This window comes from Fistularia commersonii, chromosome 4 (assembly GCF_037954325.1).
Source record: "Fistularia commersonii isolate RoL2024-O1a breed Wild chromosome 4, RoL_Fcom_v1.0, whole genome shotgun sequence".
NCBI classification, from domain to species: Eukaryota; Metazoa; Chordata; class Actinopteri; order Syngnathiformes; family Fistulariidae; genus Fistularia; species Fistularia commersonii.
In genome coordinates this window covers 20,241,777-20,265,280 of record NC_141287.1, presented here as the reverse complement: position 1 = coordinate 20,265,280, position 23,504 = coordinate 20,241,777, and the positions used below count along the sequence as shown (strand labels likewise).

The following is a 23,504-nucleotide window of genomic DNA, read 5'->3' as shown; positions in this document are numbered from 1 at the left end:
ACCCGGGCTCAGGAAGGGACAGGAGGGGGCAGAAGTGGCTCTATATAAAGGGAAGCACACAGCTAGTATCCTAGCATAACCGCTCACAACTCCGAGTTATGTTTCCATTAAATTCAAGCAGTGAGAACCTGGGAACGTCGTCCAACGTAAGTTCTAGTCCTATTAAATCTAAATTCACACACGACTTTTTTGTTTTCGTTTAGCTTACATCCACAAGTCCCGACGGGAACCGTTAGCAGCCATAGCATTGAGCTAACGCTAGTGAGCTAGCGTTAGCATCGAGCCGTTCTTCTTCGGTGGTGTTGAGGTTGATCTCTCCCAACAGCAGGGGCGCATAGAGGAGCTGCAAAAGACTTTCGAGGAAAACACTCGGAAACTGGAGGAAATCCGACAAATGAAGATGAGTGCTGAGCTAGAAATCGTTCAAATGTAACCCATTTTTTTAATATTATTTGTCAAACCTGCAGCAAAACCTGTCTGCATTGTCGCATGTGTAGTTACAGCCTTCAATTTGTCCACATGTGGAGTGAGTTTGAGTATCAGGTTATATCTTTCCTCTTTTGTTGATGATTTATCACAAATACCACACATGCAACCCCTTTTTTTAGTTTGTAATGAATAATATTTGCTCGATATGTATTAGTCTTGGCTGTTCCTGATGTTGATCTCCCCACTTTCTATTTATTTGTCGATGTCTTGCTACCTTCTGTCTTCTAACTCTCTATATTCATTTTTGACATTACAACTAATGTGCTGCTGTGACAGGAATTTCTGCCTATGGGGAACAATAAAGTTGCTTATCTTTTTCACATGGTCTTTGGTACAACCTCTGGCAGGACCAAGGAAACAAAGGAGCGAGTGGATTTGATGATGGGGTTGAGCGAAGTTGTTGATGTGCTGCAGCAACTGGGCCTTCTACTTCAAGAGGAGAGGGCTCTCTCTGAGCAGCTGGATCTTCAAGCCTCCGCCGACAGGTAAAGTGGTCAGCTGTGGGCGCAATCACACACAAACCTTCAATCCATCGTCTTTCAGAAAACAAAGGAACGATATACAAGGACAGCTTGATAGTGTGATGAGCAAAGCCAGAAGCCTTGCAGCTGAAATTTTGGAGGTGAAAACGCGTCTGGCTGAAGCTCAGGCTCATTGTAAGGTTGGAAAGGGAACTCTGGGCTGTGTATGTTCTATTGAACAACATTTGAAATTGATATATATTTCTCTACTCACAGCACAAGCCTTGAGCCATGCACCGAGGACCAAATCATCCAAGTAAATCTGGCATTTCACATTTGTTTGACGTATATTTTTGTTTTTCTTTGAAATATCTCATAACTGTAAACATTTTTTCACTAAATAAAGGACTGGATCGAAACAAATGCAAAGGTGTTTTGTTTGCAAACGGTAAAAAGGATTTGCATGCTATTTCAGAGCACTAGAGGTACAGAAAATTAGAATATTGTGATAAAGTTCTTCTGTAATACAATTAAAAAAACAAAAATTACTTTTTCATGATATTCTAATATTTTGAGATCGGATTTTTGAGTTTTCTTAAAATGTAAGCCATAATCAGCAATATTAAAATAATAAAAGGCTTGTGATATTTCAGTTGATTTGTAATGAATCCAGAATGTATATCATTTTAGTTTTTGTAATTGCATTACAGAAGATAAAGAACTTTATCACAATATTCAAATTTTCTGAGACAGTCCTGTATAGTATTTTTGCAGCTGAAAAGGGTGAATCCACCCAGCACCCACTCTTATCACACTAAGAAATTAAGCGTTCTGTTAAATGAAAACTGAAGAATTAGATTTACAGCCATCCCTGGAATGACATGAAATTCACAATTACATACTGATAAATGGATTGAATTTTTTAGAAGCCGTTAAACCTATTTAGAAATGCAACCCTGCGTGTTTTACTGATTGTTGGGATCCAACCGGCTGTGTAAATGATGGCAACAGCGCCGGCTTGAGTGGCTGCAGTACCACCCCAGGCCACTGGATGGCGCTAACGAGCCCCTATGCCAATGTGCAAAAGACGCGAAGAAGTAAACAATCCGCTTGCAAATGGTTAGCTCAGATCCAAATGTTGACCCTTAGTCTGGTTACCTCATGGTAAGTTGGCAGTTTTAAGTTGATTATTACAGAGGTTGAATGTAAATACGTGTAGAAATGTGTTATTAGCGGTTTATTTCATCGCTCTGGTCGAAGAGTAACTTACATAGTGTCACGTTAACAACTTCGCCGATCACATGGACTTTGTTATTCTGAAGTGTCCGGACCAAGTGGTTGCTCCTTCCTGACAGCTGGCAGTCGTAGTATTACCACGTCAGATGTCACAAAATAATAACACACACACAATGTATTAAACAGGTCTTAAAGGCGATGACGTCGGTGGCCGAGCAGCGTTGCATCTTCGATTTTCGCCCGGACAACGAGGCTCTGTTGGGGTTGAGAGAGGTGAACCCCGAGCAGAAGCAGCGTGGAGACAGCCAGACAGCCACAGACGGTGTGTGTGTGTGTGTGTGTGTGTGTGTTTGTGTTTTCTCGCCTCCTCGTCATGTCTGCGAGGAAGATGCCAGTCATGTTCTAACAAGCTTATGTGGCTCTCACCCAGATTATGAATCCAGGGGGTCCGAGGAAGGCAGCCTGGTGCTGGAGGTGTCCGACAGGATGGTCTGCTCGGCCTGCAGTTGCTCCTTCTCCAATCGCGAAGATCAGGTGATTCAAGAAACTTCTCTTCAGCTCAGAAAGCTTTGCCATGTGTACACGAGTCTGCTAAAGTAAATTAGGTATTTTGCATTCAAACATTTTTTTTTTTAGATGGAGCACTACAAGCTGGACTGGCATCGGTTTAATTTGAAGCAAAAGATGGTAGGGATGCCGCCCGCCACAGCTGAGGAGTTTGAGAAGAAAAGCGGAGCTGGTGAGGAAACCCACGCCCAGCAAAACCCCCATTGAGTCTGATGCTAAATGTTGCATGTGGGAATTGATTTAATAAGACCAGCTAATTGATCCTTTGCTCTCACTTCACAGGAGAAATGTCCAGTATCTCGGGTTCGGGGTCTGACTCGGAGGAGGACGACTTAGATAGGGAGGGTGGAAGAACAGGCATCGATGCCGCTGGGGCTGATAACAACAACTCAGATGATACATGTGTATCTACCAGTCGGCTCTCCAGTAAAGTGTTTTTCATGAACTCAGCAGGACAGTATCTCTCAGTCTTCCGCTGCATCCTCCAAGGAAAGGTGAGGCTCGGTGATAAAAGATGTTCTATACTTTGGACTCTAGAATTAGTCATTTGTGACCATTTTATTCCAGTCAGATGGAGATCTGGGATCCTCCCTAAAGGCACTAAATAAGGCAACTTTGTGGATCATTCTCATGACGGGCGGCGGACACTTTGCCGGTGCTGTATTCCAGGGGTCGGTGAAGATATATTTTATTCCCTTGTTTACTTTCAGCATCTGGGAGAGGATTGCAATTCACCGCATTCCCTGTCGAAATGTATGTCTGTGACAGAAAAGAGATACTTCAGCACAAGACCTTCCACCGGTACACTGTTCGTGCAAAGCGAGGCACCGCTCAAGGACTGAGGGATTCGCAGAACCGCAGTCACGCACCAAAGTCTGCAGGGGCTGCTCTGAGGCGGCACAATGAGGCAGCGCTAGTCAAGGTAAGACTAGTCTGTTTTCAGTTATTATTTACATCACCGTGCGCAGAACATATAGGCGCATATATGTCAATAATAATAATAATAATGACATAAATAATTTCCAGTAATTCTGTGTATGTTCTGTTCCTTCTGTTTTTTACTTGTGAAGTGTCTTTGAGTGTCATGAAAAATCCCATGTATTATTATTATTATTATTATAAAAATCTTACTGATTTTGATGCTTTTTTTTTCCAATTAAAAAAAAATGCAGTAAGCTGCCTTTGAGGTAATTCTTGGCAAATTTCTGCCTAATTCTTGCAATATTCTGCCGAATTTCAGGAAATGAGTTGGTCCTGTTTTGTTTTTAAAACTGACAATGTTGACCGCCTCGCCATGGTGTAATATTGAATTTGCAGAAAAATATGATGAGTAAAGTTCATGTCTGGATGTGGATACATTTTTCATGCATAATAAATAGATTCAGGTATAGCTGCTTATGTTTATACAGTTTCACAAAGTGCTGCTTGTTTTAACGGCTCAATAAACCCTCATGTAATTTGTTTGCAGGACATCCAGGATCTTTTGATGAGCTGGAGCGAACATTTAAAGGAAGCATCTGCGATATTTATACGAGCCCCGAGCTACAACAAAACTATCTTCTTCGGCGGTCGCACAGCTCCACTCGATAAAAAAGATCCGAGGGTCTCTACTCTCCCTTTCGCCACACGCAGGCCAACGTTTAGGGAAGTCCAGAGGGTCCATGGGGTGCTTTCTACAGTTCATATTTATGGTAAACTAAATCATGTACTGGACATGAGAACATCTGCTCACTTTTGTGGAGACAACATAGTAATCCATGTTGTGGGCATCTTCCATCCAGGGAAAGACACGGGCCTGTCTGCGGTCTGCAGTGCATTGAAGAAGCCCTGGAAAAAAACTGTCAACTCACAACCAGAAATAGCTCAAGAGAAAGGTGTGTTAGCAGTTTTAATGTGAGAATTCGGAGTGTTTCACAGAACTTGTATCATCCAAAGTGTGTTTTGACAGCCAAACTCCCTTTTTCTTATATAAAGAGGACCCAATCAGCTCAGATGAGGAGGAGGACGTAGAGATCCAGCTGGACGTGGTGGAGCTGACATTAAGAACGCTGGACCTTAAGGAATTTGAAGTCAAGCCCTCCAGACAAAAGAAGAGGAGGAGAAGAAAGAAGGAGGACGATAGACAGCCAAGTGAAGGTTGGTTTTGTGTTTGTGTTCCACGTGAATTTTTTTTTTTTGTGTACAACCAGTTGCTTTGACAAAAGGTGGAGGAAACCTAATTACATTTCTTTTTCCAGATGTGGCAGAGCTGAGTAACAAAGACACTGAAATTGAACACGAGGCTGAAGTGCCAGAGGCAGATGAAGCCTCTCCTGAGAAGCAATCAAAGAACACCGGTTGGAAGAAAGAGAAGAGCAAGAAACAAGCCAAAGGTGAGTCTTCTCGAAATAATTCAGAAGATTGCATCTCGTCCGGAATCCAGCAACTTTGCACGTTGTACCTGCAGAGACTGTGGATGAATCCTGTGAGTATGGGCTCAGGGATGAACTGTTCACGGCGTGCAAAGTCGGGGATGTGGATGGCCTAAATCGAGTCCTGCGTCTGACCGGAGAGAATCCGCTCTGCGCGACCGGCGACACGTCAGACAGCCGCAGTCCTCAGACTCTTCTTAATGAACCCATAGATTTTTCAGGGTTCACTTTGCTGCACGTTGCCTCCGCTGCTGCGCAAAGGGCAGTGGTGAGGCTGCTCCTGGACGCCGGCGCAGATCCGGCCATCAGGTACAAAACTATTCCAGTCCAGGTGACACGACAGCGTTACGAGGGTGGAAGAGTTATTACTCAATGCTATGAAATCATCTTAATCGTGACTTTGCTACTTTACAGGGATAACAAAGGACAGACTCCGTATATTGTTGCCCCTGACAAAGACACAAGGAATGTTTTCCGTAAATACATGGGTGAAAACCCTGAGCGGTACGACTACGGCAGAGCACTGGTGAGGAGCCCGCTGTCTACTTTTGGAGATGTTTCACATTCGGTATGAGCTCATCGTATTTTATACTTCTGCAACTCAAGGTCCCGGGTCCACTGACTGCAGAGATCGAGTCCAAAAAAATGGAGAAGAAAAAGGCACAGAGGGCGTTGAAAAAACAGCGAGAAAAGACTCAAAAGGAGGAAAAGAAAAAAGAAGAGTTGGAAGCAGAGGAAAAGAAGAGGTTCGCTTCCCTCAGTGATCGTGAAAAGGTGAGTTAATGTCCGATTAAACTTTTCCATTATGTTTTTGCGTCTGATAACGTTTTCAAAACGTTGTAATATCTACATTTTGAGCGGGATCCTAACCCGCGGACTCCAGTGTTTTCTTTTGAATCGATATTAGATTGGGTGTGTCGTGATCTCATTATTTGGACATCCAATTACACTGATTTCTGTTGGCTCTGGTGGAGTTATTAACAGGAACACACTGCCTTCCGAGTGCGAACGTCTACATTACACAACATTCAATCATGACCAAACACTTTTACTTGGTTTTAAGTTTGATTTTCAATTACAGAGAGCCTTGGCTGCAGAGAGGAGACTAGCAGAGCAGGTAGCTGCAGCAGGAGAGAACCTCTCCAATATAAAGTAAGACAACCAAGGGCCGCTTTTCATGAAAAATTCAACATCAATTTCTACAGTAGGGCTATACTTTTCTCGAATATGTTCTTGGAAATATCACATGGTTATCTTTCTGGCTGTGTTTCTTTAAAAACCTCAAGGCGTTGCTGGCAGTGTGGGGAGTCTCTGCTTGGAAAGACTCCATTTCACTACCTGGATTATTCGTTCTGCAGCCCCCGCTGCGTTCAAGCACACCGGAAAGCAAACGCTCCTGCAGGAAAGAGCTAACATCCATGTGACGTATTAAGCAGGAAGTACCTCCGAACCTGTGTGTGCTGCCAGTGTGCGAATGCCTTTTCTCACTCAGAACAAATTTCAGGATTTTATTGGCAAAAGGTCATCTTAGACATCTGCGTTCAAAACACTATGCGCCATAGGCAAAGTCTGTATAAAAACAAACATTTGTATGTATCTGTAATAACTGCAGATAATAATACAATAATAATTGCAGTAAAAAAAAACAAATATGATCCAAAACTTTGGAGTATTCTTATATATGTGCTTAATTCCCGTTGAATCACGATTGGATTGCGAAGTTTACAGGCTTTCATGAAATACAATATAGTACTGCAATTTAACCACTCGTGAAGATTTAATATGGGCAATATGTGAACAAAATCATGTGAACATGTTCAACTATTTTGCTTAGTAAAATCAACAAAAAAATGGTTTGAAAATTACTTTTTTAAAAAGATCATGTGTGTGTGAGTGAATGCAGAATTGTGTATCACAATTCTATTTATTGTACTTTTTTTTTTTTTTTAAAAGTTGATTATTTTGCTTCAGTCGTCGCTGACATCTTGAATAAAGTCCTATCAACAGTCAGTGTGATGAAGTTTTCCTGCAACCACAAGTTTGGAATAAAACTTTTTCCCTGCTTTTGCATTCTTTCAGAAAAATTGCGATGCTGACGGTCATGACTTGAAAGCACCAAGCTGAGGGCGATCCATAAAGAGAACCTTTGAGTGTGCCGGTCCCCCTTCCAGCTCCAACACCGTGATATTGTTGGGTTGGGTTGTGCTCAGCAGCGGTCCAGGAATGTAAAGTGTCACCTGTGGACCCTTGGCGGGCCAATATCGTCCTAAATTCACACCATTAATCCACACCTGACCCTGCAACAACAAATGCACAGTAGTGGTTGGTATAGCGACAGGATATGAGAAAATATTACAAGCCTGACCTTTGTCCACCCGATGAGCTTGAGATAGGTGTCCCATGCCAGGCCATTGGGTTCCAGTGTTCCCGTGTAGAAGGCCGGTCCTCCCGAAGTTTCATTTACGGGCACAGAGAAGGAACAGTCATCTGAGTGAGGCCACCCATTACTGATGGGTCCATCAATTTCCAAGGGGTAAATGTTCCAGTTGGTCAGTATGTCTTTACCCAGGAACAAATCGCTCAAAAGCCCCTGTAGCACACGCAATGTTTACCAGTTATCTATGCTTTGTTTCAACCTTATTTACGAAACATCAAACAATTCATGCAAATCTACGTTTATTTAAATAGACCGTATGAGTTGGACTGTCCAACCGGTTTGTATAAATGGTTTAGAAATAATACCTGCATACAGTGGTATCTGCAGTAGTCAAGGCTCTACGGATTAAAGACTGTGTGTGTGTGTGTGTGTGTGTGTGTGTGTGTGTGTGTGTGTGTGTGTGTGTGTGTGTGTGTGTGTGTGTGTGTGTGTGTGTGTGTGTGTGTTCTTGCCTTGTAGTCATTGATCTTGCTTCCAAAATTAACTCTCCCCATGTTCTCAACAAGGACGTCCAGTGTGTCCCCCTGCTTCCCAGTGACGTTCATTACAAGCACAGTGTCTCTCTCCAACACACCCTGGAAAACCTGTTCATACGCACATAATCAGTGGAAATACTGAAAATTATCAAGTCACATCAAAACACGACAAACAAATTAACACTATTTTTTTTTTTTAAATTCACATTTAACCAAGAAATCTTGATCGTAGATTATATACTGCTCAAAAAAATTAAGGGAACACTTGAACAACACAATGTAACTCCAAGTCAATCACACTTGTGTGAAATCATAGTGTCCACTCAGGAAGCAACACAGATTCATTTTGACTTGTTTTAAGGACATTACATCAAAGTTGGATCAGCCTGGAGTGTGTTTTTACACTTTAATTTTGAGTGTGATTCCCACTCCAGACCTCCATGGGTTAATACATTTAATTTCCATTGATTATTTTTGTGTGATTTTGTTGTCAGCACATTCAACTGTGTAAAGAGCAAAGTATTTCATAAGAATATTTCATTCATTTAGATCTAGGATGTGTTTTTTAAGTGTTCCCTTTATTTTTTTGAGCAGTGTACTATTTCTGCTCGACAACAGAAGGTCACCGGTGCACCTTACCCCGTTGACGGACACGTATCCACGGTCACAAACCCCGTTCAGTGGAGATATCAGTGGTGTGGGCTCGAGCACGTCTCTTGGCAGTATGGTCTGGTACAGCATGTAACCATAGTACTAAGCCAAACAGACAAGTTTTTGTCACGTTTCTCCCTTTTATTTTTTGGGAGGATTGCAATCAGTTCTACACAAAGCGTCTCAACTTGTACCCGCACGCACTACCTGTTCCATCTCTTCGAATGTGAGAGGGTGCTTGGACTGAACAGGCCCCACAGGTGATAGAACATTCAGCAAGCTGCTGACTTTGCCAACCTGGAGAAAAGGATTGCTTTATCAGACTGGTTTTACACGGTGGAATGTTCATGCAGTATTGACTGCTTTAAAGTGGGGTGTAACATTATTGCATGGGAGCTACAAAGGGTAACGCCCTCTGCAACACACTGAGGACATGACTTGCAGGCACCCCAACCATGTGAAACAAGTTCCATGTAACAACCAATCAAATAGCCTGTTACATGCCAGGTGATGACAAAATACTGTTGAAGCAATGCAATCTCTTGCTGTAATAGATTTTGGCAAGAAAGAGTCCAAATAAATTCATGAAAACAATGAAATAGAAGATGGTCTCTCGGACACTCCACAGGGAGATTATCATAGAAATACAGAGTAAGAAATTATTGAATTGTGAGGCTTTTTGCCTCGCATGTCAACATATAAGTAAGAGAAAGTTGGTTTAAAACAGTCATTTTCAATTTTTTTTTTTTTTTTTTTGGTAAAGGTCTTGAAAATGATTAACAGGCAGTTTGCAAATTCAAGTTTTACCATGCATAACCCAGATTTCCCATTTGCTGAAATTATATTACCTGTCTCAGCGTCACAAACCCATAAGCAAATTTGGGCATCGCGGGCGGCATGGGTCCTGAGGGGATCTCTCTAAACTGTTGACAATCAACGGGACATCCATCACATTTCGACCGCAGGAGTCAATGAGTCTTCACTCGAGCAGTTTAACCCATGTTACCAGTCTGATGACGTCTCTAATGGCCAGCAGCTTCTCTGTGGGGTCTCCCGCCTCGGACAGCGGCGCGTCGTAATCGTAACTTGTCACTATTGAGCGGAATCTGGTGTCATAATCCGCACCTTTGGGAGAAGACGGTGTTAACCATTTATGTTTGAAGCATCGGTAGAAGGAGCTTGGATGTAATATAGTAAAAGCACATGAGCGTACCATTCCAGTAGCCAAAGTTAGTACCTCCTTCAAACATGTACCTGAGGAGAGAGGCAGTATGACTTGATGGAAAGCTGCTGTTCATCAAACAAGGAGGAGCATTTTTACTGAGCGGGTGATTGATGACTCTCGAGGATACGTCTCGTGATAGTCTGTATTTCCATTGCTGAAGCCAAATATGATGAAACCACCTGCAATAAACCGGTACTTGCGATCCTTTGCTTCAGTTTTGTCGATTAAATACCGCTTGCCCAATTCTTCTCTGTAAGTGTTGTTTGAATTTTAACTACAGGTTGGTTACTGAACTTTTAAAACACTTATTTTTAGGGAATGAAGCAAATGTCTGGATATTTTTTGGATGCACACGAGGCTCTTCCCAACACTTCAATGCCCAGTTAGTTGAAGGCTATATTTAACCCATGTGTCTGTTGCGTATTAAAACAAATCTGTATAAAAGTTTCTTTGACTCAGAGCAGTGGCAAGAATTGTAGCTTTACAAAAAGACAAATGATTCACATGGATTAAGTAGAGAAATTATTTTTGACATACATGTTGACGTTGGCACCCAAGGCAAGCATTTCTCCCAGCATCCTGCTGATGTTCTGAGTGTCGACCACGGCATGCTGATCTCCCCAGTGGTCCAACCAGCCGGTGTAGAACTCAGAATTCACCTGTAACATAATTTCCCCACACGTTCCATTGCTTACTTTTGGACGGTCGATTGAATAAAATAAGTATTAACCCTAAAATGCATCGCACGTACCAAAGGCCCTCGGGGCTCAAACCGCCTTTGCCGTTCGAAGGCCTCAGTTATGTTGGTGTCTGGGAAAAAGGACAAAACGTCAAAATAACTACTTTCATCATGAGAAAACTGGAAGAAGCTCAGGGTTCGTGTCACACACACCTGTGCCGAAGTCTAACGTGGCATATAATCCTTGCAGAGTTCCACAAGTCATTTCGTTGTCCGTGTTCCCATCCGTGGTGAACAGGACAACATCGTTACCCAAAAACAATCGGAACAGAGACTGCAGTCCACGCATGTAGTTATAGTCGCAAGCGTCGTAACTCCCATATTCATTCTCAACCTGCAGTTTAGAAAAGAACCACAGTTGGTAGCATTTTGCTATTCTACTGCTGATCATTTCTCAAAAACACTCTCGCGTAGCGCTTTACCTGGACGCTAATGATGTTTCCCCCATTGATGTACAACCAGCGCTTCATTTTGGCGAGGAGAACAGCAAGCCAGTTGCTAGCTGCCTTCATATACTCTGGAGAAGCAGAAAAGGGATTAGTGGAAGAAATTAAAAATAAAGTAATAGACATAAATATATATACTTGTAATACCTGTGTCCGCTGAGCGTAGTATTATATTTGGAGTTTGAAGTAACCATGCAGGTAAACCACCCTGTGAGGAAGATTATGATATGAAATCACACACCGCACTGTGATTTATATATAATGATTTTATCCTTTATTAATCCCTGTGGGGAAATTTGTTGTCTGCAATGAACCCATCATGGATGAACCGTGAGCATTATGGTGCCGCCCACCAGCGCCAGGGGAGCAGTTAGGGGCTTCAGTGTCTTGCTCAACAACACTTCGACACGCGGGAACCAAACCAGGAATTTTCGGTTCCAAATATTACACTCATTTAATCAAGTATTTTCAGACGGAGCGCTGAGTTTTAAACGCAGTTTGAATTTCAAATAAGAAATCAGAGCAAACATGCACACAGCGAAGGTCAGTCTCTCACCATTTCCCATTCGGCACAGATGTAAGGACCAGGGCGCAGGATGACCAGAAGACCCGTCTGATTAGCCAGATCCAAGAAATGCTCCAAATCTCTGTCGCCGGTGAAGTTCAGGACCCCTTGGACCGTTTCATGGAAGTTCCAGGGCACGTACCTGTGCGGAGTCGGATATTAGGATGGAAACACCGCTGGCCAGTCACAGGAATATGTGGGTATTCGGGCTTACACTTGGATCGCATTGAGTCCAGTCATGTACATCTTGACCAGCCTGTCCTTCCAGTAGAAGCGAGGTATTCTGGAGTAATGAATACTGCCTGAGATGTACTGAAATGGCTTCCCATCTTTCAGGAAACGGTTGTTCTTGTAGTCGATAGAGAACGATCTTTCTCTGGACACCTGCATGACAACCGTGCTCTCAGAACAATTGTTTTCCATTCTTGGCCGGGACTTTTAATGAGACTGAAAGTAGTAAATTATTACAGGCGGGAAAATATCACGTGTTAAAAAAATTGTCCAAATATGTATTCACTACCTCACCCATTTATTCACACGTGAATGTTGATTTCTGTTTATTTCTTTTATTTTTGTCATTGCTATTGCCACTCTGTTTATGTTGTCGTTTAGTTTTGGTTGTCTATTTTTCACCCTTACTGTCTTTTTTTTCCCCCCATTCTGTTGTCAATTCTCACCTGTGACGATATCTTTGTTGTTGTTCTCTCTGCAGTCTTTTTATTCGTGGGTGTCTTTTGCTATTTACTAACTGTCCTCTAATTGTCTCTGTATATATTTATATTCATATTTATTGAAACTATGACTGTTACGCTGCTGTGACAAACTAATTTCCCTGATAGGGATCAATTGTATCTTATCTTATCGATATTAAGTGTTGCTTTTCTATAATAATGTACGATAGGTTCTTGGAAATCACATGTACATAATAATATCTTCTTCTCCTTTGGGCTTTTCCCTTTAGGGGTTGCCATAGTGAATCAAACCTTCTCCTTCTAACTCTATTATTTGTATCCTCCTCTGTCACACCAACTAACTTAACATCCCCTCTCACTACGTCCATAGATCTTTTCTTTGGTCTTCCTCTAGACCTCCAATTCCAGCATCTGCCTACCAATATATTCACTCTCCCTCCTCGCTGCATGACCCGACCATCTCTGGCTTCTCTGACCTTCTCTCCAAAACATCTAACATGTGTTGTCCCTCTGATGGACTCATTCCTGATCCTATCCATCCTGGTCACTCCAAAAGAGAACCTCAGCATCTTCATCTATGTGACCTCTGGCTCTGCCTCCTGTCTTTTTATCATTGTCACTGTTTCTAGGCCATACAGCATCAGTGGTCTCACCACTGTTTTCTACACCTTTCCTTTCACATGTAAATAGTAACATATAAGAAAATAAAAAAATAAAAAAAATTGAAAGACAGATGTATTAATATTACTGTAAAATGTATGGTTGGTCTTTTTAAACATTTAATAATAAAACTATCTTTTTAAGTCATCCTATGTGTGACAAATTGATAAAAAAATGCATGTAATATAGTCATCACTTTAATAAATAATAAGAATAAGAATAAGAATAAGAACAACTTTATTAATCCCGAGGGAAATTGTTGTGCTTAAATCAATAAGAGTCCAGACCAGTGTTGCTTAGAAAATTGCTTGGAACTATAATTCGGATTTGATGTTGTGTTTTTTTTAACAGAAAGCAGCATGAGTGAATCCAAGCGTGTCTGGAAGCGTCCTGCTTCTTCGTCACATGTTTTGCACTCAGGCTTGTGACGTCATGCAAAAGGTTCAAAGGGAAACGCTACTTATCAATAAAAGAAAAAAAAAACACATCGAAAGTCGTACTTCGAAACAGTGGAGTTTCAACAGTGAAAAATAAAATTAAGAGAAAAGAAAAAAAAAACATTTTGAAAGACCAGACTTGATATCTCAGCTCGGCGTCCTAAGTTAGAATAAGTTCGGTTTCTTACCACGGAGGCGGAACACGCGTGGGTCACCGCGGCCAGCAGGAAACATCTCGCAAGCATCTTCTCTCTGCTTCAGGTCGCCGTCGACTAAGAGGTTTTCATCCTGTACTTTGTTTATTTAGGTTTCTAATGCAAAGAAATCGCGCTCTTGTGAGGCGGAGTCTGTTCGGACAGCTAAGTCATGTGACTCTCGGTCCCCTCCCATGCGTCGCAAGCGTCTCGTCTACATTCTGTCCAATCAGCGTTGCCCTTTGAGGACACGCCCACTTGTACCGGAAGTAGTACGCGGAAGTAAACTTTCTGAATGGGAAATGTCAATTAGGAAGAGAATAGAGTACTTCTATTTAAATGAACGTATAAAAAAAAGTATTAGTATTCACCGTGGCTAAATATATTATTATATTGTGTGTTTCGATCATTAACAAACAGCGGTTCATGATATAGTTCAACGACATGGACTCATATTTAGATACTTCATTTAGAAGACTCAGACTCAGACTCAGACTAAGAATAAGACTAAGACTAAGACTAAGACTAAGACTAAGACTAAGAATAAGAACAACTTTATTTATCCTGAAGAAAAGTGATGGATAATTCTTAACTAAATTGTTACTAAAGCAAGAAGCAGTGAATAGAATAAAAAAAAGGAGAACATTTAGGAAAAAGAGATACTAAGGTGAGGAGAAACTCTGGCAGGCAGCTGCCCGAGTGTGACGATTTTATATATACACTCAAGTAATGCACAAGGCCCTCAAGATTGTACGAGGTATTAAACTCAAGTACATGTACTAAAGTAATTGCCATCTCTGCCAGGATCAAGATACTTACTTAATGGAATGCCATAAATGAAGAAGAGATTTGTGGAAATACGGAATGGGTGTGTTTGCAGTATTTTCAGTATATCAAAATAAGATTCAATATTCTATAATAGCAGTCAAGAAAATGCGTAGTTGAAACTTTCCGCCGCTTGAACGTTCTACTCGTGAACGTGTCAACACAGAGAGCAATTCAGTGAATTCTGACACCATTCACTTTTGACAGACCCAGTGAGACAGCTTTGCTTTATTGGCTCAACGGTTCACATATATTAGGTTACTGAAACAGATCATTGAAACAAAATGTGCTCCTCTGCAGCGCCACCACCGCTCACAACATATTCAGAGATGAAACGTGTCGATTGTTGTCTCTGTGAAAGTGTTAATCGTGCACCTGACAAATTAGAAGCACGGCAAATGTTTTCTCTATGCATGAATGGTAGAGTCGTTGAATTGCATTGATATACATTGTTTGGATTTATCCAATGAGGTGGCCAGTGAGCATGTTACCATCCGTGCTGCCATACTATGCATTTTGTTGGCTCAGAACAAATACCATTGTGTTTGCACTTGCAAGGTAACAAAGCAGCACGTTCAGGCAGAGTTTGCCAGTCCCTGCATGCGTGTATCTTTTCATGTTGTTTGAATGGTGCTCACACACTAACCTTCAATTATGAAGCATAACTTGCTTCATCAAATGTTCAGCTTTTATTGAAACGACATCTCAAGTTAAGTTCTGAAAGCTCACACACATAAGTGAAATATATTTCAGTCTTTAATGAGAGAATGAGAATATATTTAATTATATTCTGATCAAATGAAGTGAGTCATTCAGGCAAAATAGCATGTGTTTACAGCCTCTGCAAGTCTATATGGATTTAATATAGTGTTTCAATAACACTAGATGGCGCTTTAATACCACTACGGGAAGAGACAATGGGTCACAAACCGCTGGAACTAAAACACTTCAGGTGCCCACCCCCAAAAGGCACCTGATAGAAACTACTGACTCTCCTCAATTGTTTTTGTATTTTGATTAATTTGTTGATGGCTTCTTGCTCATGTTTCCAAACTGACCTCTGATGATTTGTAAGTTATTTTATTGCTTCTCTAATTTTTACATTATCCAATTAAGATTTTTTTGTAGCCATTATGACCAATGGCAATAATTTCTAACAGCTTTTAATGTTTAAATTGATTTTTTTTTACACACACACACACACACACACACACACAAACACACACACACACACACACACACAAACACACACACACACACACACACACACACACACACACACACACACACACACACACGCAGACACACACACACACACTCTCTCACATAGACTCACACACACATCACTGTCTCTACACCCAAAATGCACCTCTTACATTTATGATGTGTCTTGAAGGGGAAGTTTGCAATTTGCCTCCTTCTCTCTGAATTCAAAGAGATTTGCTTATTTAATTTTTCCATCCAAATAGTATAACCCAAGTACTGAGTTGCATAAATCAGTAACCAGGTTTGTTTGTGTTTTAATATGTATTAAAAGCATATTCTTTATATCAGTAACCTGAGCAAGTTATTATCAAGCTGGAATATCTGTCTTCTCCCGTGTTTAGTTAACGCACACACACCGACACAAAACACTTGGAGATCATTCAAGTTTGTTTTGTTGTTTTTAGATTACTATTCAATCTCATCTCCTCGACATAAACGCTCGTGCTGACAGTGATCTTGTTTCCTGTACTCCCTTTTTATCAGTCTGTCTCCATTTGAGGATGTCTGAAAGGGGGATGCTCCCAACTGCTAATGGCAACAGATCTCAAGTGCAGATAAGACAAACACTCCGGCTCAGTAGCTCATTAGCTCAGTCAGATGCGGCTCAATGGTCTTGGGAAAGAGAGATGGAGCGACATACAAGAGCTTGTAATTTGGTTACGAGTGTGATTGTGCCTGAGGAGATCCTGTCGGTGTCAAGGCTTTGGAGACCCTCGGCGTGTCGAATATGGATGCGCAAACCACAAGCGGTGCACTTACTCAGATCCAGCAGAGCAAAAGTGGAAATCTAACAGGAAGTGGCCGAGACTAATGCAAAGGGCAGCGGAGACTGTCTAACGGTCATGAATGTAGTCCCAAGCAATGTCATGCGAGTTGCGTTGCATATTGCTTTACTACCCTTTATTTGAGTTGATAAACACCGCGCTCACCCTTTAATTAGTATCTTCAGAGCAGGATTATACAGGCCTGTAGTAATTGAACAGGCCTACTCTTATTTGCGAGGGCAGACAAAGACAAACACCCACCCTGGGGTCGGGCATCACCTCAATGAAGTCATCTCCCTGGAGTCTGTAATTAGATTGAACGCTCCCTCGGCTTCATATAGGGCTTCTTTGTTGTGAATGCTGGAAACAGGACAGCAGAGAGTAAAAGAAGAATCCAGAGAATTTTCTATTTCCACCACAGCGGCTGGTCGTACACCTATGACACACTCCTTGAATGCAAGTCAGCGTTACGGCGTGCTTTTGGGGGTTCACCTCTGCAAAAGGGCTTTTAACACACCAAGGTTTCAGGCCTTGAATGACATTTTACAGGACAGGATGAGAGGTGAGGGAAAATATCGAAGCGGCCTTTCACTCAAAAAGGTATTTTTGACAAGTGTTCATTTTGCACGTAGTTATTTCACTTCGTTTAGTTGACGCTCTATGACGATAGAAATAACTTTCCAACGAGGTAAGGTGGCGCAGCACGTGCCCTTTTGAGCATTTTCAAGCGCACACACTAGCGCTCACGCGTCACGGTTTCTGTCAGCCATCCCACTCAACAGGGGCTTCATTGTATTTTTTGCTCATTCTCATCATAAGGTGAAGCTCGTTGCTCGGTGACCCTGCAGCTGAGGGGTAGCCTGAATGCTAAGCTATTTGTGAATCACACCGCTGAATCATATGAGGCAGCCTTGCAAAATTCCCCGCTGGTCTTCATATAAGCAGTGAGCTCAGGGTACTGAAGAATGTACCCCTTCTTGTTTTCTCAGGCTCTTAATGGCCAGTGACTCACTGCTGGGCCCACCTCAGCTAATACGCTGGACTCTGAGAGAAAAGCATTCCCAGAAAGAAAACAATAAACAAAAACATCTCTGTAGGATGACAAATGTGCATTGGCATGATGGGATATCATGTTTGGCAGCGGCGTCTCAGCTTGAATTTCTAGAATTCTGAAAGCTGCCAAAGATAGGACGTGGGGGCGGTGAAACATGAAGATCTGTAAATAAACAGGAAGTTGACAGTGAGTAGGGAGCATGGGAAGTGAGTTGGCCATCATTCCTCCTCCACATGAAAGGTATGGTGAGCATTTGGGATGACCCAAGATGAATATTTGTGGTGAGATATGTTGAGAAAAAGTCCACTTGAACTGACCCGGAGGCCTATGGGAAACTGAACTCATCATTAACCGTGTTGAACTTGATTCTGTTTTTCCTCTTTTCACATATTACTTCTTTCTATGTTCAGTATTGCATGCATGATGAATCTTGGACTGACACTTTTCATCGGTGAAATCCAAAATTAATTCAATCCTCAATGAGTCGTGACCTTTCTGATCAAGTGAGATGAGCTGGATGATGACCTTTGTAACCCCTGGGTTCTGCGCGTCCGTTTCTTTTAATTAACAAGTGACAAATCAGCTATTTTAGATCAACTAAAGCAAAGTGTCTCCAAGAATATGATTATGATGATGTCCAGCTGGGGGTCAGAATGTCCTTTAGTTGGATTTATGAGCAAGAAGATATTTACAATGATCACAGTGATATTTTGAATTGTTGGTAATTGGCAGCCGTATAAATGCTGAATAAGTGTTTGAATCTAATGTCGGGACATTCAATTTTGGTCACCTGATATCAGGTGGTATTTTTACATTTGGCAGGCATGCTAAGTCGAAAATGTTTGCCTTGCGATCCTGTTGGCGAGACAAAAAGCCAATTACATCCAACTGAAATGAGAGAACTATAATTTCATACACGATACCTAAACGAATAACCGGAACCATCGCATCGGACAAATAACGACAGAAGCGATTGTGTCTGCAGGTGCGAATAATGCTTTAAACGCAGTCCTTCTGGCTCTGTGGTGTTCCAGTATTAGCCGCATAATTTAATAAATGTGGCTGAGGGATTTGTCATTGACCATATTTACACATGGAGCCAGAGAGATGGATCAATTCAATATGGATTGAGTCATTCTTTGTTGGCTGATATTGTTAGATGTTCATTTCTTAACATAATTCTGTTTTAGATTTAATGCCTTGCCATCTATCTTAGCTAAATCCAGTTTAGCACCCTCTTCCTCCTTCTTTGTTTCCTTTGTTTCCTGGGTGTGTCCGCTAAGTCACTGCTCCCCTGCACTGCAGGCCCCATCCTGAAAGACAAAGAGGCAGACCCCGCATCAATTTCATTAGTGCAACTCAACTCAAAGAATGATGACATCATTACTCCCATTGGCACAAACCATCAGGAATCTAATATGAAGCATTTCCTTCACGGCGTTTTCCTCACTTTAACAGTTGTACACCGTTGCTACTTTACATGATTTCAAATCAGAAGATCCATTCAGCATGTAAAAAAAAAAAAAAAAAAAAAAAAAATAGAATTATTTCTATTAAATTCAGATGATTGTAAAAAATCTTCTGTTGTTCAAAAAAAAAGAAAATCTTATTTTTATTTAATTATTTGAAGTATGTTTTGGGTGTCTTTGTCACCTGAAGACATACATTCAGGTCTCCACAAGCTGAATGTGGATCAGCTTCAAAATGTCCCCGGATTCATCCAGTATTCCAGTTTCCACAAGTGAGCACGATTTAAAAACTGATTTTCGGTGAGTGCAGGGAAAATGTACTTTTTGTCGGTGGCAATGAGTCATCTGTTTAAAACCTTTTTTGTTACTTTTGGTTATAAATGTATTGTCTGTGTCACTTGTCAGTCATTAAAACTATTGCTTGTCAGCTCACCTGTGTAAACTGACTTTTACTAAATATTTTACCGTTGTTTGCAGGTTTGGGAAACAAATGTTGGAAAGTGTGCGGGGATGCTCTGTTTTGGTTTTTGGGCTTTGTTTATTTTTACAGTGATGCCACCGCCATCATCCTGCTATTTATATGAAGCAGATGAACTAAAACGCAACTGTGACGTCGGATCGATGGCTGTGTTTGCTATTCAGGTGCAAGTCGGGGTTCCTGCAAACAACGGTTGGCTGCTCTTTACATAATCACACCGCCTCCTGTTCATTCTCACGGTCCGGCTGTGACTAACAGCTCGGGTCTGAAGAGAGACGAGTCAAACGGCGACTCTTAGTCAGCGGGACCTCCATCGCATGGGCTGGTGAAACCCTCACTCCATGAAGTTAGCTGCAAAATGACTTTGCCCGGGGGAATTTCTGCAGAACGGGAGAGTCGTCATAGATTATCTGCGTCTATTAGCCAAATAAGGACGCAATTCTTTGTCGGTTGTCAAATCAAGCCTCCCGCTTGGCAGCTTGTTGAAGGTGTCTATCAGAAAGAGCATGATGGTTGTCGTCTAGTGTGACCGCTGTAGGCTTTTAAGACCCTTTTTCTGAAGCCACATATCCCCCCCCCACAGATAGACCACATGTTTGTAAGGCAAGATGTGTGTGTGTTGGGATGGGGGAACCTCTGCTTCTCAAAGTCAGCAAAAAAACAAACACTCAAGAGCTTTTTCATGTTTGTCCCTTCATTCTCACTGATAGATGGAAAATCAAAGCAGTCACAGAATGAATGAATCTTTTCACATCTCAGGTGAAACACTGATGAACGTCCTTTCGCTACGAGAGCCTGTCTGGTGCGTTTCCATTTCCCACCAAACACGCAAAGTTCGACGTCTAACCTCATCTGTTTCTTTGAAACGGCCGGGGATTTTTCTCTGTTTAAATCGCAAGAATAAACTTGGCCATACGCTCTCGTTCTGACAGACGGTAACAGGATTGCAAACAGGATTTGTTGTAATGCAGGAAATTCTGAAGAAATTATTTTAGTATCTGCATCCAAACAGAGTATCGTCCAGCGAAAAAAAACATTGCCCAATAATTTAGATTCTTTTTCCACAAAGTTGCCTAATTTTCTGGTTTTCCAAATCAGTGGAAAAATGCAGTGACTAAAATTAGTCAGTGACTTTTTAATTCCTCGCCCTTAAGCCGCAGGGAATCTTAAAATCTATAACCTTAAAAAAAAAAAAAATTAAAAAGAAATTAAAAAAATCTCACCCACTTACTTTAAATTGTAATAATTTATCTGAATATATATGTTCATAACTGTGCAATATTTCATAACAGCTCCATGTACAATATTTTTTCATACTCTTGTGCACTCCTTATCTTCCACTTGTAACTTAAGACACTTGATAGTTTTCACTTGTTACTTAAGACACTTAATAGTTTATTTGTATTTCTTACGCTCCCCCTTTTTTTTCACTGTTTATACAATTTTCTACTATTATTTTTTATATATTATATTTTTCTTGTATTTTTCTGGCACAACAATGTCCTTTGGGATAAATAAAGTTGTTCTTATTCTTATTCTTATTCTTATTCTTATTCTTATTCTTATTCTTATTCTTATTCTTATTCTTATTCTTATTCTTATTCTTATTCTTATTCTTATTCTTATTCTTATTCTTATTAACAATCTTGACAATTGAAAATCTTTATAAAGCACTGATTACTTGGAAATTGACAATAAAATTCCCCAAAACTGGACGAGACACCAACAATGAATGACCAGGATTGCAAGAAGTGACCAAAATGATTGACCCCTAAGTTAAAATAAATACATTTTTCAAGATTCCATTCTTTGAAAGTGCACACCTTGATGTGTATCAGCTGCCAAAACAGTACCTTACATATTGTTTTTACCTTTTCTTCCCTTTCATTTGTATCTCATTCAGGGTTTCTGTGATCATTTCTTTTCGGCATTTAAACTACGCATTAACATTTCTAACACCGGCTTAAATGAATTGTCTCAATCGGCCGTCTGTGTTTGCCTTTTCCGAGCAGGGGCAGTCAGCGATGTGTCGAGCGGACCTGAATTAGCTCGTTCATTGTTTACCTGCATAATTCCCTCCAAAGAAGTAGCCTGCATATGTTGACAGGTTGCGACAAAGAGGGAGACCCTCCCCCTGGTCACTCGGGGGATTTTGATGACCAAATGGATGTTTTGTCCTCGTCCTCCTCGTCCTCTCAGGCACAGTGAAAGAAGGCTTTGCTGTTCCAGTCCGGTGTGTCTGCCAGCCCGTCACAGCTTCACAATAAGGGGCCGCTTTAGTGACAAAGAGAAGTTCGTCATCATCGTTTGTTTTTTGGCAAACAGGTGATATGGGATGTGTGACAGCAGCCATGTCATTCATTCCTCATTTCACATCCTGTCGTTTAATAATTGGATGCTTCTACTGTAGAAACACTAATGTTGACTTTGAGTGATCTTTAAATACACTTTTTTTTTTAATTGTTGTGAAATGAGACCGATTTCAAGCAGGATATTTATCCGTGTGTTTATAGTTATACACCACTTGTTTACAGTGGTATGATTTAAAAAGCTATTGGAGGATTTCCAGTTGGTCCGACTGGCTGCAACACCGGAGGCGGAATGAAGGTCATGTGACAAAGTGGGGGGTGAAAGTGATCTCATTGAATCACAGGGAGTCATCGTGTTCCAGTCAGCCGCTCGTGTTAAATGAAGTAGGAAAAGACTCTCGTAGCGCTCCTACACGTCTTACAAGCCTTCAACAGGGGCGGGGGCTGGGGTGGGGGCACTGTTTAAACACCACTCATCATATGGTGCAAAAATCTGGCATTTAGCATCGATAGACCGTGGATCAGTGTTGAGCATTTTCACATGTCACTCTATCGGCTCCCATAAGATCAATAATGATTGCGTAACACGCTGCAAGATTTGCCCCGCTGCCTATCGCTTTTAGACCAAACCAACATTTGTTGATGGTTAAGCAGAGGTCATGGTTCCTTAATCTAACTGGGGCGGGGTCCTGGGTTACAATACCGGTTTGGTTTCCTCTTGTTTCTTTGAAATGGATGTTTAAGCTAAAAAGAAAAACAGCATTCCAGCTGGTAAGTGTGCAACAATAACACGACACCAGGCCTTTTCTGTTCAGTCTGCCAACACAATAACAGGCCCAGTAGCACTGTCTACTTCAGTATGCAAATTGCAACATCTTTCTCTCAGTCTGCACGTAATTTTTATCCTTGTTGTTGTTCATTTTCTTGTCTATTTTTTGTGGCTATTTTTTGAATTGTCTCTTTTGACAAGACAAACTATATTGATCCCCATTGTAAAAATTCCAGCGTAACACTTATAATGCCAGAAATTAAAAAAAATAAAATAAATAAACATGAATATAAATATAAATATAAATAGACAGACAGTTAGAAGACAGAACATAGCAATCCATTAATAAATAGAAAGCAGATTTATTTATATTCATATCTATATTTATTGTTATTGTTATTGTTATTGTTGCTGTGACAAAAGAATTTTCCCTATGGGTATCAATAAAGTATTATCTTATCTTATCTCTTATCTTAAAAGGAAATAAAACACAAATTAAACAGAGATAATTCCCAATAGCCACAGCAGCTTAACTTAAAAAAGGTACACATGAACACATGCAAATACACACGTCGGATATTTAATCCACTGCTGCCTCCACATATTTATCGATTTATTTAGAACAGAATAGAATAAAACAGAATAGAATAGAATAAGGGTGCGGCACAGGGGGTTTCAGCGGTTGTCATTCCTTGGAATTGAACATTTCTGGTTTGATTCCTGGCTCTCCAAGCCCGTCCAAGTGTTGATGAGCAAGACACTGAACCCGGAACTGCACCCCTGATGCTGCTCCTCAGCTGCCTTCTGCTGGTGGTGCAACCACCATGGGTTCAATGTAGTGGTCAAATGTTGCTGATGTTGTGCTTTATGTGTATCTATATGTG

General features: G+C 41.1%; 2 protein-coding genes across 4 annotated transcripts; one reads left to right on the top strand and one right to left on the bottom strand.

Annotated features, from left to right (window-relative positions):
- The first annotated feature begins 9 nt into the window (after positions 1 to 9).
- ankzf1 (ankyrin repeat and zinc finger peptidyl tRNA hydrolase 1) lies at positions 10 to 7,174 on the top strand. Of its 3 annotated transcripts, none has more exons than XM_086145906.1 (18): positions 10 to 146; positions 326 to 429; positions 837 to 974; positions 2,373 to 2,508; positions 2,617 to 2,720; positions 2,823 to 2,925; positions 3,036 to 3,247; positions 3,321 to 3,424; positions 3,522 to 3,675; positions 4,222 to 4,444; positions 4,535 to 4,627; positions 4,728 to 4,889; positions 4,991 to 5,125; positions 5,200 to 5,473; positions 5,579 to 5,690; positions 5,771 to 5,938; positions 6,246 to 6,316; positions 6,451 to 7,174. In XM_086145906.1, the coding sequence occupies exons 4-18, from the start codon at positions 2,385 to 2,387 to the stop codon at positions 6,575 to 6,577; spliced, it is 2,166 nt and encodes a 721-aa protein (XP_086002032.1). In that variant the 5' UTR covers positions 10 to 146; positions 326 to 429; positions 837 to 974; positions 2,373 to 2,384; the 3' UTR covers positions 6,578 to 7,174. The 3 variants fall into 3 exon arrangements, with proteins under 3 accessions (XP_086002032.1, XP_086002033.1, XP_086002031.1); XM_086145907.1 differs by having other exon boundaries at positions 58 to 146; positions 329 to 429; XM_086145905.1 differs by lacking the exons at positions 10 to 146; positions 326 to 429; positions 837 to 974 and adding an exon at positions 2,050 to 2,114.
- Positions 6,659 to 13,879, bottom strand: glb1l (galactosidase, beta 1-like). The gene is made up of 16 exons (XM_086145908.1): positions 13,681 to 13,879; positions 11,918 to 12,087; positions 11,695 to 11,845; positions 11,286 to 11,346; positions 11,115 to 11,209; positions 10,846 to 11,026; positions 10,705 to 10,763; positions 10,491 to 10,612; positions 9,942 to 9,982; positions 9,735 to 9,853; positions 9,577 to 9,651; positions 8,936 to 9,025; positions 8,717 to 8,830; positions 8,054 to 8,185; positions 7,530 to 7,754; positions 6,659 to 7,461 (listed from the first exon to the last, which is right to left on the bottom strand). The coding sequence occupies exons 1-16, from the start codon at positions 13,735 to 13,737 to the stop codon at positions 7,264 to 7,266; spliced, it is 1,890 nt and encodes a 629-aa protein (XP_086002034.1). The 5' UTR covers positions 13,738 to 13,879; the 3' UTR covers positions 6,659 to 7,263.
- Positions 13,880 to 23,504: the final 9,625 nt, after the last annotated feature.